The sequence below is a fragment of the Dendropsophus ebraccatus genome, chromosome 12, assembly GCF_027789765.1.
Source record: "Dendropsophus ebraccatus isolate aDenEbr1 chromosome 12, aDenEbr1.pat, whole genome shotgun sequence".
NCBI classification, from domain to species: Eukaryota; Metazoa; Chordata; class Amphibia; order Anura; family Hylidae; genus Dendropsophus; species Dendropsophus ebraccatus.
The window spans coordinates 85,029,122-85,053,023 of record NC_091465.1 but is presented as its reverse complement, the minus strand read 5'-3'; the positions used below and the strand labels follow the sequence as shown (position 1 = coordinate 85,053,023).

Below are 23,902 nucleotides of genomic sequence, written 5' to 3'. Positions count from 1 at the left end.
CCCTCTACCTCATGGGAGCGTTTCTTCTTCTGGATCCACACTGCAGGGTCATACACTGATCTGGATGGACACACGTCTCTTTTCATCTTATAAACTACGTCGCTGTGTTACTGAGAAGAAAGCTGCAGATTGGAAGGTGTTCCCTCAGCTCCGTCATTAAAATGAAGCCAAAGTAATTAAGGCAGAAGTTAATTAGCTCATTAACATGGAAGGTTCCGGAAGATTATGACACCAAGGCAAATTGCTGATTTCTCTTCATTTATCGTCAGCGCCATTATAATACGAGACAGGAGACAACGGCGAAGCGCAGCAATTCACAGCTGTCCGGCCTGATACAGTGTCAGGTGTGAGGGGCCATGACAACCCGATAACATCAATCCCCTATGGCCATCTGCTGAAACCGTTCAAAGATCAGGATAGAAAGGACTAAACCTCGGATCATTGATCACTGAGTATCCGACGCTTTCAGCTGCACGCCGGCGAGTCTGGGAGAAAGTCACTGTATATGAGGTAACAGCCGGCCATACAGTAAAGGGGGTGTCTGGGAATAAAAATTAAAAAAAATGTTTAAAGTGACTCTGTACTCACAATCTGACCCCCCTCAAACCACTTGTACCTTCGGATAGCTGCTTTTAATCCAAGATCTGTCCTGGGGTCCGTTCAGCAGGTGATGCAGTTATTGTCCTAAAAAACAACTTTTAAACTTGCAGCCCTGTGTCCTATGGCCGTGGCTTAGAATATCTGTGGCCTAACCTTGCACTATCCCTCCGTCCCTCCTCCCCACCCTCCTCATCATTAGGAATATTACTGGAACATTTTCTCCATGTTGAACATTGCACAGGTGCTTAACGATCCAGCCCATGTTCAGTATTCACACAGCTGAGGAATAGGAGACAATCTGCCTGGAGCATTCCTAATGATGAGGAGGGCGGGGAGGAGGGAAAGAGGGTGTGCCAGCCTAATGCATACACAATCTAGGCCACGGCCGTTAGGCACGGGGCTGCCAGTATAAAAGTTGTTTTTTAGGACAATAACTGCATCACCTGCCGAACGGACCCCAGGACAGATCGTGGATTAAAAGCAGCTATCCCAAGGTACAAGAGGTTTGGGGGGTCAGATTGTGGGTACAGAGTCACTTTAAATATGGCTGAGGTGTAAAAAAAAGACATCATACTCCCCTCCTCCGATTCCCCAAAACTGCCGTCCTGATCATCCAGGTGAAGGGGTGTGATGCATCAACATATCAGGACCAGCCCAGCTCTGTCCATCACTGTCCATCATGGGCCGCAGTAGTGACCTTCTTCTCTCAGCTCCAACAATCACTGAGGGTCTGAACACCTAGACCCACCAAAACTTTTATCATGTCTCTAGGACATGTGAAAACCCCTACAGTTAACCCAACCCACTGTATTGGTGGCCTCCCAGCTCTTCCCTGATGGAAGATGTTGAGGAGAAAAGGTTCCGGCAGTTGAAGTTCTACATTTTGTTTTTCTAAAAGGAGATAAAATAGTGGTAGAGGAGTTCGGAGGGGACAGAGGGATTCTGGAGGGGGGACAAAGGAGTCTGGAGGGGAACTGAGGAGTCTGGAGGGAATGGAGGTGTCTAGTGGGAAAATCTGAGTCTGGAAGGGAAATAGGAGTCTTGACAAGACAGATGAGTTTGGAGAGATCAGAGAAGTCCATAAAAGAAAGAGCCCAGAGAAGGGTAGAAAGGCCTAGAGGGGGACATTGAAGTCTGGGGAGGTCAGAGGAGTCTGGAGGGGGGGAGGGGGGAGTCAAGAGGAGGACAGAGGGGCCAGGAAGAGACAAGAGCCAGGAAAAGTCTGGGGATGATTGAGGAGTCTGAAAGGGTGAAAATGAGCCTAGAGGTTTCTAGAAGAGAGAAAGGGGAGTCTGGAGCAGTGACAGAGGGGTCTGAAAAAAACAGAGGAGATGAGAGGAGGACACAGAAGTCTGGGGAAGACAGAAGAGTCTAGAAGTTTCGGGGATGGGGAAGGCAAGGTTGAGGAGTCTATAGAAGGGACAGAGGAGTCTGAAAAGATAAAAAAGAGTCTGGAGGACTAAGGAATCTAGAGAGGAACCCTGGGGGCAAAAGAATTTGTATCTTCCTAAATACTGACGCTAAGATAGACTACTGACCATAATGTACACTCCTCCACTACACAATAACCCTCTATACACTGCTCCACTACAGTACAACAGTCTACACACTGCTCCACAATAGCATAACCTTCTATACACCGCTCCACTACACCATAACCTTCTATACACTGCTCCACTACACAACAACCTTCTATACACTGCTCCACAATACCATAACCTTCTATACACCGCTCCACTACACCATAACCTTCTATACACCACTCCACTACACAATAACCCTCTATACACTGCTCCACTACAGTACAACAGTGTACACACTGCTCCACAATAGCATAACCTTCTATACACCACTCCACTACACCATAACCTTCTAAACACCGCTCTACTACACCATAACCTTCTATACACCACTCCACTACACCATAACCTTCTAAACACCGCTCTACTACACCATAACCTTCTATACACCGCTCCACTACACCATAACCTTCTATACACCACTCCACTACACCATAACCTTCTATATACTACTCTACTACACCATAACCTTCTATATACTACTCTACTACACCATAACCTTCTATATACTGCTGAATTACACCATAACCTTCTATACACTGCTCCACTACACCATAACCTTCTATACACCGCTCCACTACACCATAACCTTCTATACACCGCTCCACTACACCATAATCTTCTATACACCACTCTACTACACCATAACCTTCTATATACTACTCTACTACACCATAACCTTCTATACACCACTCCACTACACCATAACCTTCTATACACCGCTCCACTACACCATAACCTTCTATACACCGCTCCACTACACCATAACCTTCTATACACCACTCCACTACACCATAACCTTCTATACACCACTCCACTCCACCATAACCTTCTATACACCACTCCACTACACCATATCCTTCTATACACCGCTCCACTACACCATAACCTTCTATACACCGCTCCACTATACCATAACCTTCTATACACCCCTCCACTACACCATAATCTTCTATACACCGCTCCACTACACCAAAATCGTCTATATACTGCTGCACTACACCATATCCTTCTATACACCGCTCCTCTACACCATAACCTTCTATACACTGCTCCACTACACCATAACCTTCTATACACCGCTCCACTACACCATAACCTTCTATACACCGCTCCACTACACCATAATCTTCTATACACCGCTCCACTACACCAAAATCTTCTATATACTGCTGCACTACACCATATCCTTCTATACACCGCTCCTCTACACCATAACCTTCTATACACTGCTCCACTACACCATAACCTTCTATACACCGCTCCACTACACCATAACCTTCTATACACCGCTCCACTACACCATAACCTTCTATACACCGCTCCACTACCCCATAACCTTCTATACACCGCTCCACTACACCATAACCTTCTATACACCGCTCCACTATACCATAACCTTCTATACACCGCTCCACTACACCATAACCTTCTATACACCTCTCCACTACACCATAACCTTCTATACACCGCTCCACTACACCATAACCTTCTATACACCGCTCCACTATACCATAACCTTCTATACACCGCTCCACTACACCATAACCTTCTATACACCTCTCCACTACACCATAACTTTCTAAACACCGCTCCACTATACCAAAATCTTTTATACACCTCTCCACTACACCATAACTTTCTATACACCTCTCCACTATACCAAAATCTTCTATACACCTCTCCACTATACCAAAATCTTCTACACACCGCTCCATTACACCATAACCTTCTATACACTGCTCCACAATACCATAACCTTCTATACACCGCTCCACTATACCATAACCTTCTATACACCGCTCCACTACACCATAACCTTCTATACACCGCTCCACTACACTATAACCTTCTATATACTACTGTACTACACCATAACCTTCTTTACACCTCTCCACTACACCATAACCTTCTATACACTGCTTCACCTCACCATTACCCTGTATACACCGCTTCACTACACCATAACCTTCTATATACTGCTAAATTACACCATAACCTTCTATACACCGCTCCACTACACCAAAATCTTCTATATACTGCTGCACTACACCATATCCTTCTATACACCGCTCTACTACACCATAACCTTCTATACACCGCTCCACTACCCCATAACCTTCTATACACCTCTCCACTACACCAGAATCTTCTATACACCGCTCCACTACACCATAACCTTCTATACACTGCTCCACTACACCATAACCTTCTATACACCGCTCCACTACACCATATCCTTCTATAAACTGCTCCACTACACCATAACCTTCTATACACCGCTCCACTACACCATAACCTTCTATACACCTCTCCACTACACCATAACCTTCTATACACCGCTCCACTACACCATAATCTTCTATACACCGCTCCACTACACCAAAATCTTCTATATACTGCTGCACTACACCATATCCTTCTATACACCGCTCCACTACACCATAACCTTCTATACACCGCTCCACTACACCATAACCTTCTATACACCACTCCACTACACCATAACCTTCTATACACCGCTCCAATACACCATAACCTTCTATACACCACTCCACTACACCATAACCTTCTATACACCGCTCCACTACACCATAACCTTCTATACACCGCTCCACTATACCATAACCTTCTATACACCTCTCCACTATACCAAAATCTTCTATACACCGCTCCACTATACCATAACCTTCTATATACCTCTCCACTATACCAAAATCTTCTATACACCTCTCCACTACACCATAACTTTCTATACACCGCTCCACTATACCAAAATCTTCTATACACCGCTCTACTACACCATAACCTTCTATACACCGCTCCACTATACCATAACCTTCTATACACCTCTCCACTATACCAAAATCTTCTATACACCGCTCCACTATACCATAACCTTCTATATACCTCTCCACTATACCAAAATCTTCTATACACCTCTCCACTACACCATAACTTTCTATACACCGCTCCACTATACCAAAATCTTCTATACACCGCTCCACTACACCATAACATTCTATACACCGCTCCACTACACCATAACTTTCTATACACCTCTCCACTACACCATAACCTTCTATACACTGCTCCACAATACCATAACCTTCTATACACCACTCCACTATACCATAACCTTCTATACACCGCTCCACTACACCATAACTTTCTATACACTGCTCCACAATACCATAACCTTCTATACACCGCTCCACTATACCATAACCTTCTATACACCGCTCCAATACACCATAACCTTCTATACACCACTCCACTACACCATAACCTTCTATACACCGCTCCACTACACCATAACCTTCTATACACCGCTCCACTACACCAAAATCTTCTATATACTGCTGCACTACACCATATCCTTCTATACACCGCTGCACTACACCATAACCTTCTATACACCGCTCCACTACACCATAACCTTCTATACACCGCTCCACTACACCATAACCTTCTATACACCGCTCCACTACACCATATCCTTCTATACACCGCTCCACTATACCATAACCTTCTATATACCGCTCCACTACCCCATAACTTTCTATATACCACTCCCCTACCCCATAACCTTCTATATACCGCTCCACTACCCCATAACCTTCTATACACCGCTCCACTACACCATAACCTTTTATACACCGCTCCACTATACCATAACTTTCTATACACCGCTCCACTACACCATAACCTTCTATATACTACTCTACTATACCATAACTTTCTATACACCGCTCCACTACACCATAACCTTCTATATACTACTCTACTACACCATAACCTTCTATATACTACTCTACTACACCATAACCTTCTATATACTACTCTACTACACCATAACCTTCTATATACCACTCCCCTACCCCATAACCTTCTATATACCGCTCCACTACCCCATAACCTTCTATACACCGCTCCAATACACCATAACCTTCTATACACGGCTCCACTACACCATAACCTTCTATACACCGCTCCACTACACTATAACCTTCTATATACTACTGTACTACACCATAACCTTCTTTACACCTCTCCACTACACCATAACCTTCTATACACTGCTTCACCTCACCATTACCCTGTATACACCGCTTCACTACACCATAACCTTCTATATACTGCTAAATTACACCATAACCTTCTATACACCGCTCCACTACACCATAACCTTCTATACACCTCTCCACTACACCAAAATCTTCTATATACTGCTGCACTACACCATATCCTTCTATACACCGCTCCACTACACCATAACCTTCTATACACCTCTCCACTACACCAAAATCTTCTATATACTGCTGCACTACACCATAACCTTCTATACACCGCTCCACTACACCATATCCTTCTATAAACTGCTCCACTACACCATAACCTTCTATACACCACTCCACTACACCAAAATCTTCTATATACTGCTGCACTACACCATATCCTTCTATACACCGCTCCACTACACCATAACCTTCTATACACCGCTCCACTACACCATAACCTTCTATACACCACTCCACTACACCATAACCTTCTATACACCGCTCCACTACACCATAACCTTCTATACACCGCTCCACTATACCATAACTTTCTATACACCGCTCCACTACACCATAACCTTCTATACACCGCTCCACTACACCATAACCTTCTATACACCGCTCCACTATACCATAATCTTCTATACACCGCTCCACTACACCAAAATCTTCTATATACTGCTGCACTACACCATATCCTTCTATACACCGCTCCACTACACCATAACCTTCTATACACCTCTCCACTACACCATAACCTTCTATACACTGCTCCACTATACCATAACCTTCTATACACTGCTCCACTATACCATAACCTTCTATACACCGCTCCACTATACCATAACCTTCTATACACCCCTCCACTACACCATAATCTTCTATACACTGCTCCACTATACCATAACCTTCTATACACTGCTCCACTATACCATAACCTTCTATACACCGCTCCACTACACCATAACTTTCTATACACCGCTCCACTACACCATAACTTTCTATACACCGCTCCACTACACTATAACTATAATCGGCTTAGTTATGACATGGACTTTAGTCTGTGGTCATTATGTCCTCCAGCCTATCCGTGACCCGTCCCTTTGACCAGACAGGAGCGGCCCCCGCGGACAGCTTGGATCCTGCTGAAGCTAAGTATCTATTTCTTTCCATTGAGAATCTGAAGGTATTTTTAGAAAGATTATTAGTCTGCAGAAAGTGATTTATCTCCCCACGTGCAGATAAAACCTTGACATGAGCGACAGCAGCTGGATCCCGGCTCCTCCGCCTGACAATTAAAAGCGCTAATTTCTTATTCCAACAGATCCTTTTGGCTTGTAAATCTCTATGGTGAAGCGGCTTTTACTAGGAAAAAATGACATTTCTGTAGAAAGTGCTGCGCCTGGAGTCTTCCTATCTGGCGAGAACTATCTCCGGCTTCCTCCGGCACTGAAGTCTTTGTGCAGCTCCCATCTCATGTGAACACATACAGAGAATAACCTCGAAATGACCCCCGGCACTTCCCCCTGGTGGGACGCACAGTTGTCACTGTTATCTGTTCATATTGAAATTATGACATAAGGAAAGTGTCACCATGTGCGGATCCCCAAGGCTTCGGGCCCACCACTGGAACTAGGAAGACGTCAGTGAATTTTCTAGAAATTAATCTTGGGTCGATTCTATCAGCTGTCAGATTTGCTTCAGATTCTTCCAATTGCCCTGATTCTTCCAATTATGCACAACCTTAACATCAAGACCCTAGGCCGAGCCTAACCCTAACCCAGCTGAAAGTTAGGGCCGTTTTATATGGCTTAAGCTTTCTATTAAGCAAGTGCCGACCGCCTAGAGACTATTCCATGGCTCGGTAATTCTCCAGCTATGGTCACATGAATGGTCCTTTGCTTCAATCAGCCATCGGCCACACATATCATATTATACAGGGATATTTATGGCCAACGGCAACAAGTCACGGCAACCTAATCAGCCAATAGACAAGCATTTACTCATTCATATGTGATCGCTAGCTCTATTACAGGGGACAATGTCAGTCTGTTCAGCCAATTGCTCTATTATAAGGCCCTTAAAGTTAGGTTAGGGTTAGACTAGGTTTAGACTAGGGCTAGGTTGGGGTTAGGGTAGAGTTAGGGTTAAGCTAGGGCTATGGTTAGATTGCGGTAAGGGTAGAGTTAGGGTCAGGCTGGGTTAGATTGTGGTTAGGGTAGAGTTATGGTTAGGCTAGGATGGATTGTGGTTAGGGTAGAGTTAGGGTTAGGCTAGGATGGATTGTGGTTAGGGTAGAGTTAGGGTTAGGCTAGGTTATATTGTGCTTATGGTAATGTTAGGGCTGGGCTAGGTTAGATTGTGGTTAGCATATAGTTAGGGTTAGGCTTGGTTAGATTTTGGTTGGGGTAGAGTTAGGGTTAGGCTACTGTTAGATTAGCGATACAGTAGAGTTAGGGTTAGTCTAGAGTTCGGCTCAGTTTAAAGTTAGGCTAGGATTGGTAGGGTCAAGGTCTGTTTGAATTTCAACAATTCACCCCAAAACAAATCCCGATTCAGTGAAGCCAAATTTTGGGGGGGAAATTCTAAATTATTTAGATTAATTCCAAATGGAATCTGGTAATTTTATGTATATGTGTACCAATTAAAGTAAATCTATTGATAATAATCGTGTCAATGTTTCGAATGGGGAGTTAATTCCAAATGGATTTACACACTCTACACACCAGACATGGATTCACTTCTCCCTTTTTGGGGTTCCCAGTGTCAGGTTCCCAACATTTGTGGATCAGTAGTGAACATCCATCAATGTTGTTCTTCTGTTGTCAGGTATATAGCGGGTAATGCCCATCCTCCCCCCCCCCCTTAGCTCTGACACCTTTCACACCAGGTGGGCATTGATGGATCTTTGTCCGGGATAATGACTGTCGTGCATCAGACTCTGATGTCTTTCCCAGTGAAGGGACACTACAGACATGAGGGCGGCAGCTGGCGGGCAGCACACAGCCGGTTCCACGCTCCGACTTCCTGGATTAAGTCAATATTTTCCAGATAATTAGTGCTGAAATAATTAATGAAAGGTTTGATAAGAGCCGTCAGCATTTAACCTTGAATAAAGTTCTGCAGAAAGACGTTCGGGGAAACAGCGCCGATCCTGGCAAACATCATTTTCATGTTTGAAGAAGAGGACACCTTTCCACTAAGTACCCATTATAGAGCCGACCAAACAAATAACCCTCTAAAGAGTCTCCCTGGGACCCCACATCGTCCATTTATATCAACAGTCTACTCCAAAATGACTGCACGGAGTCAGATGTCCGTCAGGCGCGCCAATCTATCAGCGTTTGCACAGTTGGAACCTGGGTGGCATGAGCTTTATGAGTCTGGAAATGTAATGTTCCCTCACTCCAGCTTCCTACGGGAGTCCGGGTAGAAATAGAATTTTCGGAACGTGCGTCGTGGGGGAAGTAAGAAACAGCTCAGATAATTAGAAATAATCGCAGTCCATATACAGGAAAACAAAAAGAAGCATTAACCCTGTCCTGACCGCTCACCATTAGGCTCCAGAGATTGTGAATCAAACAATGGACTGAAGAAGGGGAGTCGTAATAATCTAGTGCTCAGTGCTTCCTGGGGTGCGGAGCAGGGTCAGCCAAGGGTGTTTGCTCCTCTCCATCATTATGGGGGTCAGCACCGTAAAAGGGTTACTCCATCAGAGTAAGTAGAGTAGGGTCTTGTCGTCCTTCCATGAACTCCTTGTACATAAATACTGCTATATAACCATAGAGCCGCAGTGTTCAGCCCTTTGTCCTTCTCTCCCGCTTGACCATTTAACACAGTATTTCACCATCTGATCCTGCTGCTGTTGTTTTTCCTCCTCACAAAGCACCTTGCAAATCCAGTGCATCAGTAACCCCTTCTCTCCCCATGTGCTATCTATAGTACTGTACTGTGTACATCATCAGCCTAGAACAATGTGAGCCGTACTGAGGCACTCTGCCCTCCTACGCCTTATATCATTCGTACAGAAGATGCTACGACAGTTTTTCTCCACATTTTCTGACTTACCTACACAGGAATCGCTGCGTTCCTCGAAGCCGGCGCTGCACACACACTTCCCAATGGGGACCAGCCATTCTCCCTCTGCACTGCAGTACATTTTTGGGGTGTCCCTCTCTTCCGAGTGCCCCACACACTCTCCCTGGACCTCCACTAAGGAAGATGAGTCAGCACCAGTTACGGCTTCCGAGAAGGCAGCCAAGTTCCGGACCATGGAAGGACACTTCTTATAATACACTCGCACCGATACAATGGCGATACAAGCCCCTATGTCCTGAAAGGCCAAATAAAATCCACGTCTGTTCAGGGGCCCGACGCCACGGACCTCAGTATTAAGCTTGAGTCTCCGTACTCCCAGGTCGACACTGGTGAAACTCTCATCCGCGGCTATTGTGTCGATTTTCATGAACTGACTCTCTCGAGTGCTGGAGCCCAAGTCCCGGTCACTCTCCATGTAGTACAAGTTAAAAGTCTCCTTACAAGTCCCCAGCACCCCGGGCATACTGTTACAGTCTCTCAGGGTGAACTTTATCTCAGCGTACACCCGGCGGGCACCGTCTCTTTGCACCCAGTTAGTCCGCAGCCAGTTGTTCTGGTTCGGTGACATGACGTTGCAGACTTGGTAGGTGTGGATAGGGCTGAAAAACTCGTCCATTTCATTGATGGAGTCCCACTGTGAGAAAGTACAAGAATCACACTGTTAGTCCAAGGTTACTGTCAAAGACTCGGCACCACCAGCAGCAGATCACTCTTCCTTCACCGCTCACATAGACGTAATACAGATGGTAACTACATCATGACAGGGTTGGGGTTGGGGTCCTTTGGCACTAACAGTGTCTATCAAACATACAAGTGTGTGTGTGTGTGGGGGGGGGGGGGGGTGAATCCTTGTCATATACGTTGTATGTATACATATGACAGATGCCTCAAGGGTACGTTCCCTCTACGCAATACTTACTCTTTACGTCGCAGTCTTCTATTACCACTAATAGGCTATGTTTGCCCCACGTCTTTTTTTTACGTGAAAAACATTCATCTTTGGATGTTTTTTTTTCTTCACATAAAGAAGATGTCATGGGAACATAGCCGTATACTGTACAGATCCGTCTTCATAATATGATGTCTGACTATAAATATCTACTATTATCTGCTTCATGCATCATGAACCAAAATAAGAAAGCTATGTCATATCGAAGAGCTGGCACACCACAAAGGCAAAGGAAAAGTATAAATCAGAATCTTTCTTAGAGCAACACGAATGTATATACAACGGACAACACAAATGTATATACAACGGACAACACAAATGTATATACAACGGACAACACAAATGTATATACAATGGACAAGACAAAAGTATATACAACTGACAACACAAATGTATATATAACTGACAACACAAATGTACATTATGTACAACTGACAAGACAAATGTATATACAACGGATAACACAAATGTATATACAACTGACAACACAAATGTATGTACAATTGACAATACAAATGTATATACAACGGATAACACAAATGTATATACAACTGACAACACAAATTTATATACCACTGACAACACAAATGTATATACAACTGACAACACAAATTTATATACCACTGACAACACAAATGTATATACAACTGACAACACAAATGTATATACAACCGACAACACAAATGTATATACAACTGACAACACAAATGTATGTAAAACTGACAACACAAATGTAGATACAACTGACAACACAAATGTATATACAACTGACAACACAAATGTATTTACAACTGACAACACAAATGTAGATACAACTGACAACACAAATGTATATACAACTGACAACACAAATGTATTTACAACTGACAACACAAACGTAGATACAACTGACAGCAAGAATAAGAACACATAAAAAACAGGTAAGACAGCAGGACCCCTGAGGAAGGTTCCTAAGAGAAAAGAAACACGTGGGGATTGCAGGATTGTATATACATTTGTGTTGTCAGTTATATATACATTTGTGTTGTAAGTTGTATATACATTTGTGTTGTCAGTTATATACACATTTGTGTTGTCAGTTGTATACACATTTGTGTTGTCAGTTGTATACACATTTGTGTTGTCAGTTGTATATACATTTGTGTTGTCAGTTGTATACACATTTGTGTTGTCAGTTATATACACATTTGTGTTTTCAGTTGTATATACATTTGTGTTGTCAGTTATATACACATTTGTGTTGTCAGTTGTATACACATTTGTGTTGTCAGTTGTATATACATTTGTGTTGTCAGTTATATACACATTTGTGTTGTCAGTTGTATATACATTTGCGTTGTCAGTTGTATATACATTTGCGTTGTCAGTTGTATATACATTTGTGTTGTCAGTCGTATATACATTTGTGTTGTCAGTTGTATATATATTTGTGTTGTCAGTTGTATATACATTTGTGTTGTCAGTTATATACACATTTGTGTTGTCAGTTATATATACATTTGTGTTGTCAGTTATATACACATTTGTGTTGTCAGTTGTATATCCATTTGTGTTGTCAGTTGTATATCCATTTGTGTTGTGTTATATACACATTTGTGTTGTCAGTTATATATACATTTGTGTTGTCAGTTATATACACATTTGTGTTGTCAGTTGTATATCCATTTGTGTTGTCAGTTATATACACATTTGTGTTGTCAGTTATATACACATTTGTGTTGTCAGTTATATATACATTTGTGTTGTCAGTTGTATATCCATTTGTGTTGTCAGTTGTATATCCATTTGTGTTGTCATTTATATACACATTTGTGTTGTCAGTTATATATACATTTGTGTTGTCAGTTATATATACATTTGTGTTGCTCTAATAAAGATTCTGTCTGATTTATACTCTTCCGTCTCCTTGTGGTTTGCCAGCTCTTCTATATGACAGAGGTTTCTTTTTTTCTTGGTTCATGATACATGATTTATATGTCATTTTTTAATAATTAGCAGTGCGCAGTCCTTTTTCCTGGTTTCTGCTTCATGTGTCATACATCTGCTTGTATATATACTGTATATCCGCACAATTCCACACAGCAGACCCCTCCACATGCATCCCTATACATCCCTGACAAAGTGATTGTCCAGGGGCCCCGCAGAGTCATCCGTCTCTGTGATTCCGCCGCTCACTATTCTATCACATTCATTAGGATTAAAGGCGCTGGAGCAGTGAGAGTTCCCTTCATTACAGTCAGAAGCCCCTGATTCCCGGCTAACACGGTTGTGCGCTGCTCCAGCACCACTGCCTCAGATGCTCTTAGTGTCACAGATGGTACCTGACTGTCTCCCAGAGGCCTCAGCTGTCTCTCTGACTGTCTACTCTTATCGGTGAGTAAATGTAGTCACTACCTCTGAGAATTGTGCGGCACACTGGTCTCCATGGTCCATACAGAGGTTTTACAGGTCAGGACCTGGGCCTGTCACATGAGCTCATCCCACCAATCACAGTCAGAGGAAACGTCGCCCTGGCAGCTGCAGTTTCGTTTTTTCATCCCCACATAACTCTTTAATTCTTCCATCTACAGAACCTTAGGGGCTCATTATATGTGGTGCCGATTGTACTCGGAATGACACCCTACATGTTCTCATAAAGTATACAGCAAAAATAGGGGGGGAATATGTGTGATGTTAAATAAAATAAAAATAAAAATTGCAATTTCCCAAATTGTTGTTGTTGGTGATAAGGGATTACGCCATTCAGGAAGGACAATTACAATGATCCCCAATCAGCAGAGTTTGTTGTGTTTTGCTAAGGTTAAACAAAGTAAAACAATGTAAAAAATACCTTAAATTCGGCACATTCTGCCCTATATAACTTTTTTTTTTATTAAATTTTTTAAACATCTATCGAAAGAGCAGTTTCGGGGTCCAATTTACACTATGATTTCTAGTTTTTACCATTTTGCTAGAGTTGGGAATTTTCAATCACTTTTTATTCAGTTTTATCTGAATAAAAAGTGGAATAAAAATTTAGTATTATATAGTTATATAGTATTTTTTTTTTCATGACCTTCACTGCGCAGGATCAACAATATTATATATAGACACCTAATATGTGATTATTTTATGTTTACATTTTTTTATGTTTAAATCGGAAGGGGAAGTTATTTGAATTTTTATCATGGGATAATTTTAAAAAAATATTTTTTAAAAAATGATCCCATGATTAAAATTTAAATCACTCCCCCTTCCGATGTTACATATTAAAAAAAATGTAAATATAAAATAATAAAGCAGCCTTTTTACACACTTTTTAAATCCTCCTAGGTTAGTTTTATAAGCAATTATTAGATTTTTTTTAGGCAGAATAAGACAAAAACAGCAATTCTGCCATTATTGTGGGATTTTATCTTTCTCACCTTATAGTATAAAACATTTTAAGGTTATTTTAAGCACCTTTGCCAACGCTACAAGTCTGTCTATATGTCTATTATTTTAATTTACTATTTTTTTTTTTTACTATTTTATACCATTATTATTTATACTACTTTTTATTTTATTTTACTATTTTGCTAATTGGAAATTTTAATGGATAAAAGGGATTTTGCTATATTTTTTTAATTAAAAAAAAAATTTATATAGATATTATAGTCATAAATTATTAAAATTTTTACTCCTTTGTTTATTCACTTTATTTATTTGTTTTAAAAGGGATATTATTATTTTTTTTTATTTTTGTATTTATAGCTGTTTGAATACTCTAATACTATACCAGCATTCTACTGACAGGTACAGTATTAGACCCTAATAGACAAATACCCCCCTTGTGAAGTCGCTTAGCTGCTCCGATCCCGGCCCCTGCGGCTGGCTGTTTGTTGCAGATGACACATGATATGGATGTTCAGATCCCGCACCAGTGATTACATTTCTGTACATTGTGGGGCATTAAGGGGTTAAAAAGCCCCCCCCCCCTGGATGTATAGAGACGTTATTGAAGCCGAGTTCCTCCGGAGCGTCCTCTCCGCGCTCAGCAGTCTGAATCATCATCTCTCCATTTACTACGTATTTAATAACCATGAAAATGACTGGGGATAAAAGCTTCAGTCGCCTCCATTGTCTGTTGTGCGGCGGTGAATGGCGTCCCCGAGTAGCCGCCATCTCATGTTGTGCCCTCCCATCTGTCTCCTGGAACATTTTACTAATTCCTCCGCATCTTGTGATTTCTGATCACAACATGGAGTTTTCTCTGTGTCTATCACGATGCGTCTAGAATGAATTAGATAAGAAGTCGTCCCACGGGCACAGCTTGGTGGTGAACGTGCCGCTCAGGATGTGGAGCTGAGGGACAAGGTCGTTTCTACAAACTCATATAAAGGTGGTTAATGGTTTAGCGCTTAGCGGTAACAAAACTGGGGGGCACAAATGACTGCAAAGAGGTAGACATCCCATAATTACAGGGGCTAAGGCCGGTCACATACATCCCATAATAACAGGGGCTAAGGACGGTCACATACATCCCATAATAACAGGGGCTAAGGCCGGTCACACACATCCCATAATAACAGGTGCTAAGGCCGGTCACACACATCCCATAATAACAGGTGTTAAGGCCGGTTACACACATCCCATAATAACAGGTGCTAAGGCAGGTCACATACATCCCATAATACCAGATGCTAAGGCCAGTCACACACATCCCATAATAACAGGTGCTAAGGCCGATCACACACATCCCATAATAACAGGTGCTAAGGCCGGTCACATACATCCCATAATAACAGATGCTAAGGCAGGTCACATACATCCCATAATACCAGATGCTAAGGCCAGTCACACACATCCCATAATGACAGGTGCTAAGGCCGGTCACACACATCCCATAATAACAACAGGTGCTAAGGCCGGTCACATACATCCCATAATAACAGGTGCTAAGGCCGGTCACATACATCCCATAATAACAGGTGCTAAGGCCGGTCACATACATCCCATAATAACAGGTGCTAAGGCCGGTCACACACATCCCATGATAACAGGTGCTAAGGCCGGTCACATACATCCCATAATAACAGGTACTAAGGCGGTCACACACATCCCATAATGACAGATGCTAAGGCCGATCACACACATCCCATGATAACAGGTACTAAGGCCGATCACACACATCCCATGATAACAGGTACTAAGGCCGATCACACACATCCCATGATAACAGGTACTAAGGCCGGTCACATACATCCCATAATGACAGATGCTAAGGCCGATCATACACATCCTACTGCAGTGCTCGGTCCCCAGGATTCTGCTGCTGATGTGAATGTAAGGGCGGCCATGATTATCTTTATTCCAGTCTTAGCTGGAAAAAGATGCAATTTAATATTTCCTTTCAACTATGTTGTATTCAGTGACAGCAAGCATGTACTGAAGGTTAACTGTAGTTTTCTGCCTTATCACTGTGCCAGCTGCCTAAGAGACAGTAAATTGGGTCCCCTCCCTCTTCTAAGCCTATCAGAGTGGCCCAAATATTACCCTATGACATAGAATCAGTCCATAATCTCTTTCATCTTCATGTCTTCATCCAGGGTTGGAGAAGTTGCCTTCTGGCCGATGTGCCCCTTGGCTCAGCATCTTCCTTCAGGCTTTATGTCACAGACAGTACACATCGGCTTCCACGCTCCTGCATATGCCCCACGGGTGTGACTACAATCTTCTTCTCTCAACTACAACTCTTCTCTCAACACCCAGCCAGCCGCAGAGTATAGTTTTATGTGGACCTTACATAGTTGTCTATCTTAGATCAAGTCATCTTAAAAGTGACCTTTATAAAGTCATCCCTCTAAAGTGGTAGCCCTCATCCCTCACTAGTGCCTCTCTGGCTCGTGACATAGCTGTGACACCGGTACTACAACTCCCAGCTAGCCTGCACTACAACACCCTCTGCAGAGCCCAGGACGGCTGGTTACACACATCCCACTTATACAGGTACCGAGGCCGGTAACACACATCTCGCTACGGCAGGTACCAAGGCCGGTCACATACTCCTCACTACGGCAGGTACTGAGGCCGGTCACATACTCCTCACTATGGCAGGTACTGAGGCCGGTCACACACATCTCACTATGGCAGGTACCAAGGCCGGTCACACTCATCTCACTATGGCAGGTACTGAGGCCGGTCACATACTCCTCACTATGGCAGGTACCAAGGCCGGTCACACTCATCTCACTATGGCAGGTACTGAGGCCGGTCACACACATCTCACTATGGCAGGTACCGAGGCCGGTCACACACTCCTCACTATGGCAGGTACCAAGGCCGGTCACACACATCTCACTATGGCAGGTACCAAGGCCGGTCACACATATCGCTATGGCAGGTACCGAGGCCGGTCACACACATCTCACTATGGCAGGTACTGAGGCCGGTCACACACACTCCTCACTATGGCAGGTACCAAGGCCGGTCACATACTCCTCACTATGGCAGGTACTGAGGCCGGTCACACACATCTCACTATGGCAGGTACCAAGGCCGGTCACATACTCCTCACTATGGCAGGTACTGAGGCCGGTCACACACACCTCACTATGGCAGGTACTGAGGCCGGTCACATACTCCTCACTATGGCAGGTACCAAGGCCGGTCACATACTCCTCACTATGGCAGGTACCAAGGCCGGTCACACTCATCTCACTATGGCAGGTACTGAGGCCGGTCACACACATCTCACTATGGCAGGTACCAAGGCCGGTCACACACATCTCACTATGGCAGGTACCAAGGCCGGTCACATACTCCTCACTATGGCAGGTACCAAGGCCGGTCACACACATCTCACTACGGCAGGTACCAAGGCCGGTCACACACATCTCACTATGGCAGGTACCAAGGCCGGTCACACACATCTCACTATGGCAGGTACTGAGGCCGGTCACACTCATCTCGCTATGGCAGGTACCAAGGCCGGTCACATACTCCTCACTATGGCAGGTACCAAGGCCGGTCACATACTCCTCACTATGGTAGGTACCAAGGCCGGTCACACTCATCTCACTATGGCAGGTACCAAGGCCGGTCACACACATCTCACTATGGCAGGTACCAAGGCCGGTCACACACATCTCACTATGGCAGGTACCAAGGCCGGTCACACACATCTCACTATGGCAGGTACCAAGGCCGGTCACACTCATCTCACTATGGCAGGTACCAAGGCCGGTCACATACTCCTCACTATGGCAGGTACCAAGGCCGGTCACATACTCCTCACTATGGCAGGTACCAAGGCCGGTCACACACATCTCACTATGGCAGGTACTGAGGCCGGTCACACACATCTCGCTATGGCAGGTACCAAGGCCGGTCACACACATCTCACTATGGCAGGTACTGAGGCCGGTCACACACATCTCACTATGGCAGGTACCAAGGCCGGTCACACACATCTCGCTATGGCAGGTACCGAGGCCGGTCACACACATCTCACTATGGCAGGTACCAAGGCCGGTCACATACTCCTCACTATGGCAGGTACCAAGGCCGGTCACACACATCTCACTATGGCAGGTACCAAGGCCGGTCACATACTCCTCACTATGGCAGGTACTGAGGCCGGTCACACACACTCCTCGCTATGGCAGGTACTGAGGCCGGTCACATACTCCTCACTATGGCAGGTACCGAGGCCGGTCACATACTCCTCACTATGGCAGGTACTGAGGCCGGTCACACACATCTCACTATGGCAGGTACTGAGGCCGGTCACACACATCTCACTATGGCAGGTACCAAGGCCGGTCACATACTCCTCACTATGGCAGGTACTGAGGCCGGTCACATACCCCTCACTATGGCAGGTACCAAGGCCGGTCACACACATCTCACTATGGCAGGTACCAAGGCCGGTCACACTCATCTCACTATGGCAGGTACTGAGGCCGGTCACACACATCTCACTATGGCAGGTACCAAGGCCGGTCACACACTCCTCACTATGGCAGGTACCAAGGCCGGTCACATACATCTCACTATGGCAGGTACTGAGGCCGGTCACACACATCTCACTATGGCAGGTACTGAGGCCGGTCACATACTCCTCACTATGGCAGGTACCAAGGCCGGTCACACACATCTCGCTATGGCAGGTACTGAGGCCGGTCACACAGGACCAACAGGTACGGGTCCTAGGGCGGGTCCAGGGATTACGCTAGTGCTTCTTCTAGTTTCTTACACTTCTGTTATATTCATGGAAACCTCAGGAGAAAATAAATGGATCACGAGGAGCTTCAGCAATCGGAGGTTCCCTTACTTCCTCCTGCCGGGAGCCGTGGCCGTGTCGGGGAGCAGACGCCCAGGCCTCGGTCTCGCCGGTTGTCCCTTTTGCAGTTGGGTCACTTGCTCCATTAAGTGGGTGTGCAGACAGTGGCGGGGCTGTGCGGATTAACCATGGTCTGGCTGTTTCGGCAATCCTCGGATAATGATATGCTTATTTCAAAGCTTCGGCCTGGCTGTAAATGCCTTGTTTTGGAAATGAAATGAGCCGGGAACAGCAGGTACGTCTCTTAAGCCTATAAACAGGGAGCGAGCAGCCGGGCTTCTGGAGCGCAGCTTGTGCAGTCAGTAAATCGCTATGTGTCTCCCACCGCTGAATTAGTGATATCAATCTGCCTTATTAAGTGAGATGCAGATAGGATGGGCCTGTCTGCCGGAGCCGGGCCGGGGAAGACGCAGCCAGAGATTTGCACATGTTTAATACATTAATTGTAGTGCCTGGAGCAAAACGCCTATTAACATTTTATCCTTGAAGAGAAAAAGCTCCGAACATTTACAAAAACAAATAGTGCCGAAAAAAAAAAAACAACTTCCCCGACGTCTATGGGAGGAGATGAAGTCTAGGACTGGGACGAGGATGCAGACGGGGTGGGGGAGGGTTCTAGGGAGACCCAGATGGGGGAACGTGCAGGAAGACAAGGTGGTGGCTGCAGAGATCCCCCATACACCATAGGATATAACCCCGGGGGTGGAGGAGCCACAGCCGCTACGCTGCGCACCCTAGCAGAACCGGAGAAGGGTCAGCACGATTCACAGGTTTATGCAAAAATAGAGACGACTTTTCAGAAATTTAGTCTGGACAGTTTTCCGAACTTCAGCAAAAAGTTTGGTTTGGACCAGGGCAGTTCAATTTAAAGCAAAAAAAAAAAAAAAAATCTTTAAAATCAGCTGGTGTCAGAAGGTTATACAGATTTTTAATTTACTTCCAGTACTTATCAGCTGCTGTAAGTCCTGCAGGAAGTGGTGGATTCTTTCCAGTCTGACACAGTGCTCTCTGCTGCCACCTTTAAGCAGCTTCTGTCATTTACCGATCGGAACCCCACAGTCACACTTAATCGTTTTAACAGACCGCCGGAGGTCTCTTCCCTTCATCCGTGCGGTCCGATCGGCACTCTGCTGGTTGGGTCTGCCACAGGCAGGCTTAATGAGCAGATTGCCTATTACACTGATCAATGCTATGCCTCCTAGGGGGACTTAAAATGTGTAAAAAAAAAAAGTTTAAATGTTTTTATAAATACCCCCCCCCCCCCAATAAAGATTCACCCCCCTATACCATAGTATATATAAAACATATAAAAATAAACAAATACTGTAGCGTGCGTGATTGTCCGATCTATTAAAATATAACAATCACCATTGCGAACGGCGTAAACGGAAAGAGGGAAAAAAGTGCCAGGATTAAAGATTTCTGATTACATTATATATACAAAAAATTTATAAAAAGTGATCAAAACGTCCGAGCTTCACAAATATGATATTAATAAAAGGAAGAGATCATGGAGCAAAAAATGACACCACATACAGCCCCGTAGGTGAAAAACAAAAACCATCATAAGCGTCACAATAGGCCCATTTTATTAATAATTAATTGCAAAAAAAATAAAAAATAACAGCAGCCCAAGGAGGGGAATAGAGGCATTATAAAAACAATCAAAAAATTAAAGAAGGAACATATTGTTGTTATCATACTGACTTCAGGAATAAGTCAGTGTTACCATAGGGTTAACAGCGTAAACACCCAGTGAGCACAGGGCACCTGGTTAAATGCTGGAGTCTCCCATTGAGTTCAATCGGGTTTGTTACTCAAGTTTTAAAAAATACTGGACTCTGCATTTTAGTGCTCACTCCACACTAGTAATAAGATTTATTCATTCACAGTTCTTAATATCACATACCAATACATATTAGAGGCCATACATGTGATAATACAAAGACATAGGCGCAATGCAGTTTGGTAAAGTACAAAACTACTAAAAGTAAAAAAAAAAAAAAAAAAGTACAATCTTACTCAAAATATCGGGAATATTCCCAGAGGTGCTGAGTCATCCGAACAAAATAAAGTGCACAGTGCAAAACATATCCAACCCTCTAACAGCATAGGGGGAACCACCGAGACAAGAAGCAAGGGAAATGGGAAATGTAAAGCAAACCGCAGCGCAGCTACCCCAACACGGGTGTCACTTAGCGCTTCCTCCAAGGGGATCGCTGATCACGACCACTGAGGGAATATTCCTTATAATACTTTATTATGAGTAGGATTGTGCATGTATTCTTGTACTTTGCTAAACTGCACGGCACCTAGGTCTCGGTAGTAATCACAGGTATGCCCTCTTTTGTCTATCTGTATGTGATATTATGAGTTGTTAATTAGTGAATCTTATTACGTATTGTACCTTTTATATTGTGCACATTATGTATAACACTGTCTGAGAGCTCTAAAAGCCCCACAGAACCAGTAGAGTATCCAAGAACTTCTGACAAGTTAAAGGGGTATTCCAACGAAAACAAATCAATATTTTTTTTTACATTTCTTTTGTAAAGTCATTAAACTTTGCAAAAATTTATTTAGGAAATTTACTTTTTTTTTAATTTATTTTTTACATTTTTGCTTTGAGTACCAGCAGTAAAAACAAATATAGTCTCTGCGCTGCCACCAATGACTGTGTTGGGAACTGCAGGGCTGCACACGCCCTGGTCCCTGCACAGTTACATATCATAAGCTGCTACATGCACATACTGAGCCTCTCCTGATGTCTATATAATACATGTTACCTTTAGAATAGACATTACACTGGGGAAGCTGTCTGTGTCACTAGTGCTGCAGCCTCCTTTGATGTATATATAATACATGTTACCATGAGAATAGACATTACACTGGGGGGAGCTGACTGTGTCACTAGTACTGCAGCCTCCCCTGATGTCTATATAATACATGTTACAATTAGAATAGACATTACACTGGGGGGAGCTGTCTGTGTCACTAGTGCTGCAGCCTCCCCTGATGTCTATATAATACATGTTACAATTAGAATAGACATTACACTGGGGGGAGCTGTCTGTGTCACTAGTGCTGCAGCCTCCCCTGATGTCTATATAATAAATGTTACCATTAAAATAGACATTACGCTGGGGGAGCTGTCTGTGCCAGTAGTGCATGGTAACATGTAATATATAGACATCAGGGGAGGCTGCAGGTGTTGGTTTCTGCATTGTTTACATTTCTTTCCAGACTAAAACCATCAAAAATAATTAGACGCAGGAGGAGGCCATTATGGGAGGAGGACATATTGAACCTAAACTGTCTGATCCTTTGTTGCCAGTAAGATGACGCTTCATGTTGGCGTGTTTGGTCGGATCGGGACAGATAGATGTCAATCTAACAAGCTCCGGTACATGGCTTCTTTAAGTTCTGATTCTCCAATGTTAGAGGCAGCCAAACTTGGTGACAGTCTCCAAGGGGCAGCAAGACCCCAATGATATAAGGTGTCAGGATCCTGGTCTAGAGTCTAGGTCTGGGTACATATAGAATGGATGGATGGGCGGCCTACTTATAGGGCCCCAATGCACCCAACCACAAGAGGGCACTAAGCGGCACACCAGACCACGGGTCATGTCATTAGAATTGGAAGCACAGAGCAGACGTCTGGAAATCCTCCAGTCCTATTTATCTGCGGCTGCAATATTGTGCCGAGGCCTCAGAAAAGTTCTTAGCTGTTATTAGATTCATGAAACTAATTTGATTCACATATTTTACAGGTGAATTCTCCTAAAATGTATTATGAAATGAAGCGGCGCGGCCGGACACAGGGGCTAATTGGAGCTGAGAAGATTCTCCACCGTTACACATTGCCGCAGGCAGAAAAATAATCACATATTTAATACAAACTCACAAACAAACAGAAAGTGGTGGAGCCCGCACATCCCGAGTCCCGTCGGGCGGCCAGACATTCTCCTCACACGCCACCAGCCGACAATAATTACTAATGAAACAAGTGCGGGCCAAAGATGAGACTGGGGGCAGCGCGAGCGCCTTTCTTGTCCTAGATGACTAGCCATTGACTTGACTGGAACATTCAAAAACCGAAAACAGCTTTTTGAGGTGGAGGAGCCTCAGGTCTAGACTCAAATTTTTGCCTCCCAACCACACTGGCCTCAAGACTTGATGGTAGAGAACTGAGGAAAATCAGCTCTGAAGGCTTTATGTATTATTACAACTTCTGGGACCTTAAGGTTCTGAACACAATGGCAACCCTCATATCCATGTGTCACGTCATCTAATATACCGATGTGGAAGGACC

At 44.0% G+C, this 23,902-nt stretch overlaps 1 protein-coding gene across 4 annotated transcripts in view; it reads right to left on the bottom strand.

The window, feature by feature from the left end:
- Window positions 1-23,902, bottom strand: part of EPHA8 (EPH receptor A8) — an 83,530-nt gene that overhangs the window by 26,797 nt on the left and 32,831 nt on the right. For 3 of the 4 annotated variants that reach the window (XM_069948361.1, XM_069948362.1, XM_069948366.1), the window contains exon 3: window positions 10,310-10,973. In XM_069948361.1, coding sequence (XP_069804462.1) covers window positions 10,310-10,973 — 664 coding nt within the window. Of the gene's footprint in view, window positions 1-10,309; window positions 10,974-13,682; window positions 13,730-23,902 lie in introns of those variants that run through there. The other variant, XM_069948363.1, reaches the window with a different exon arrangement.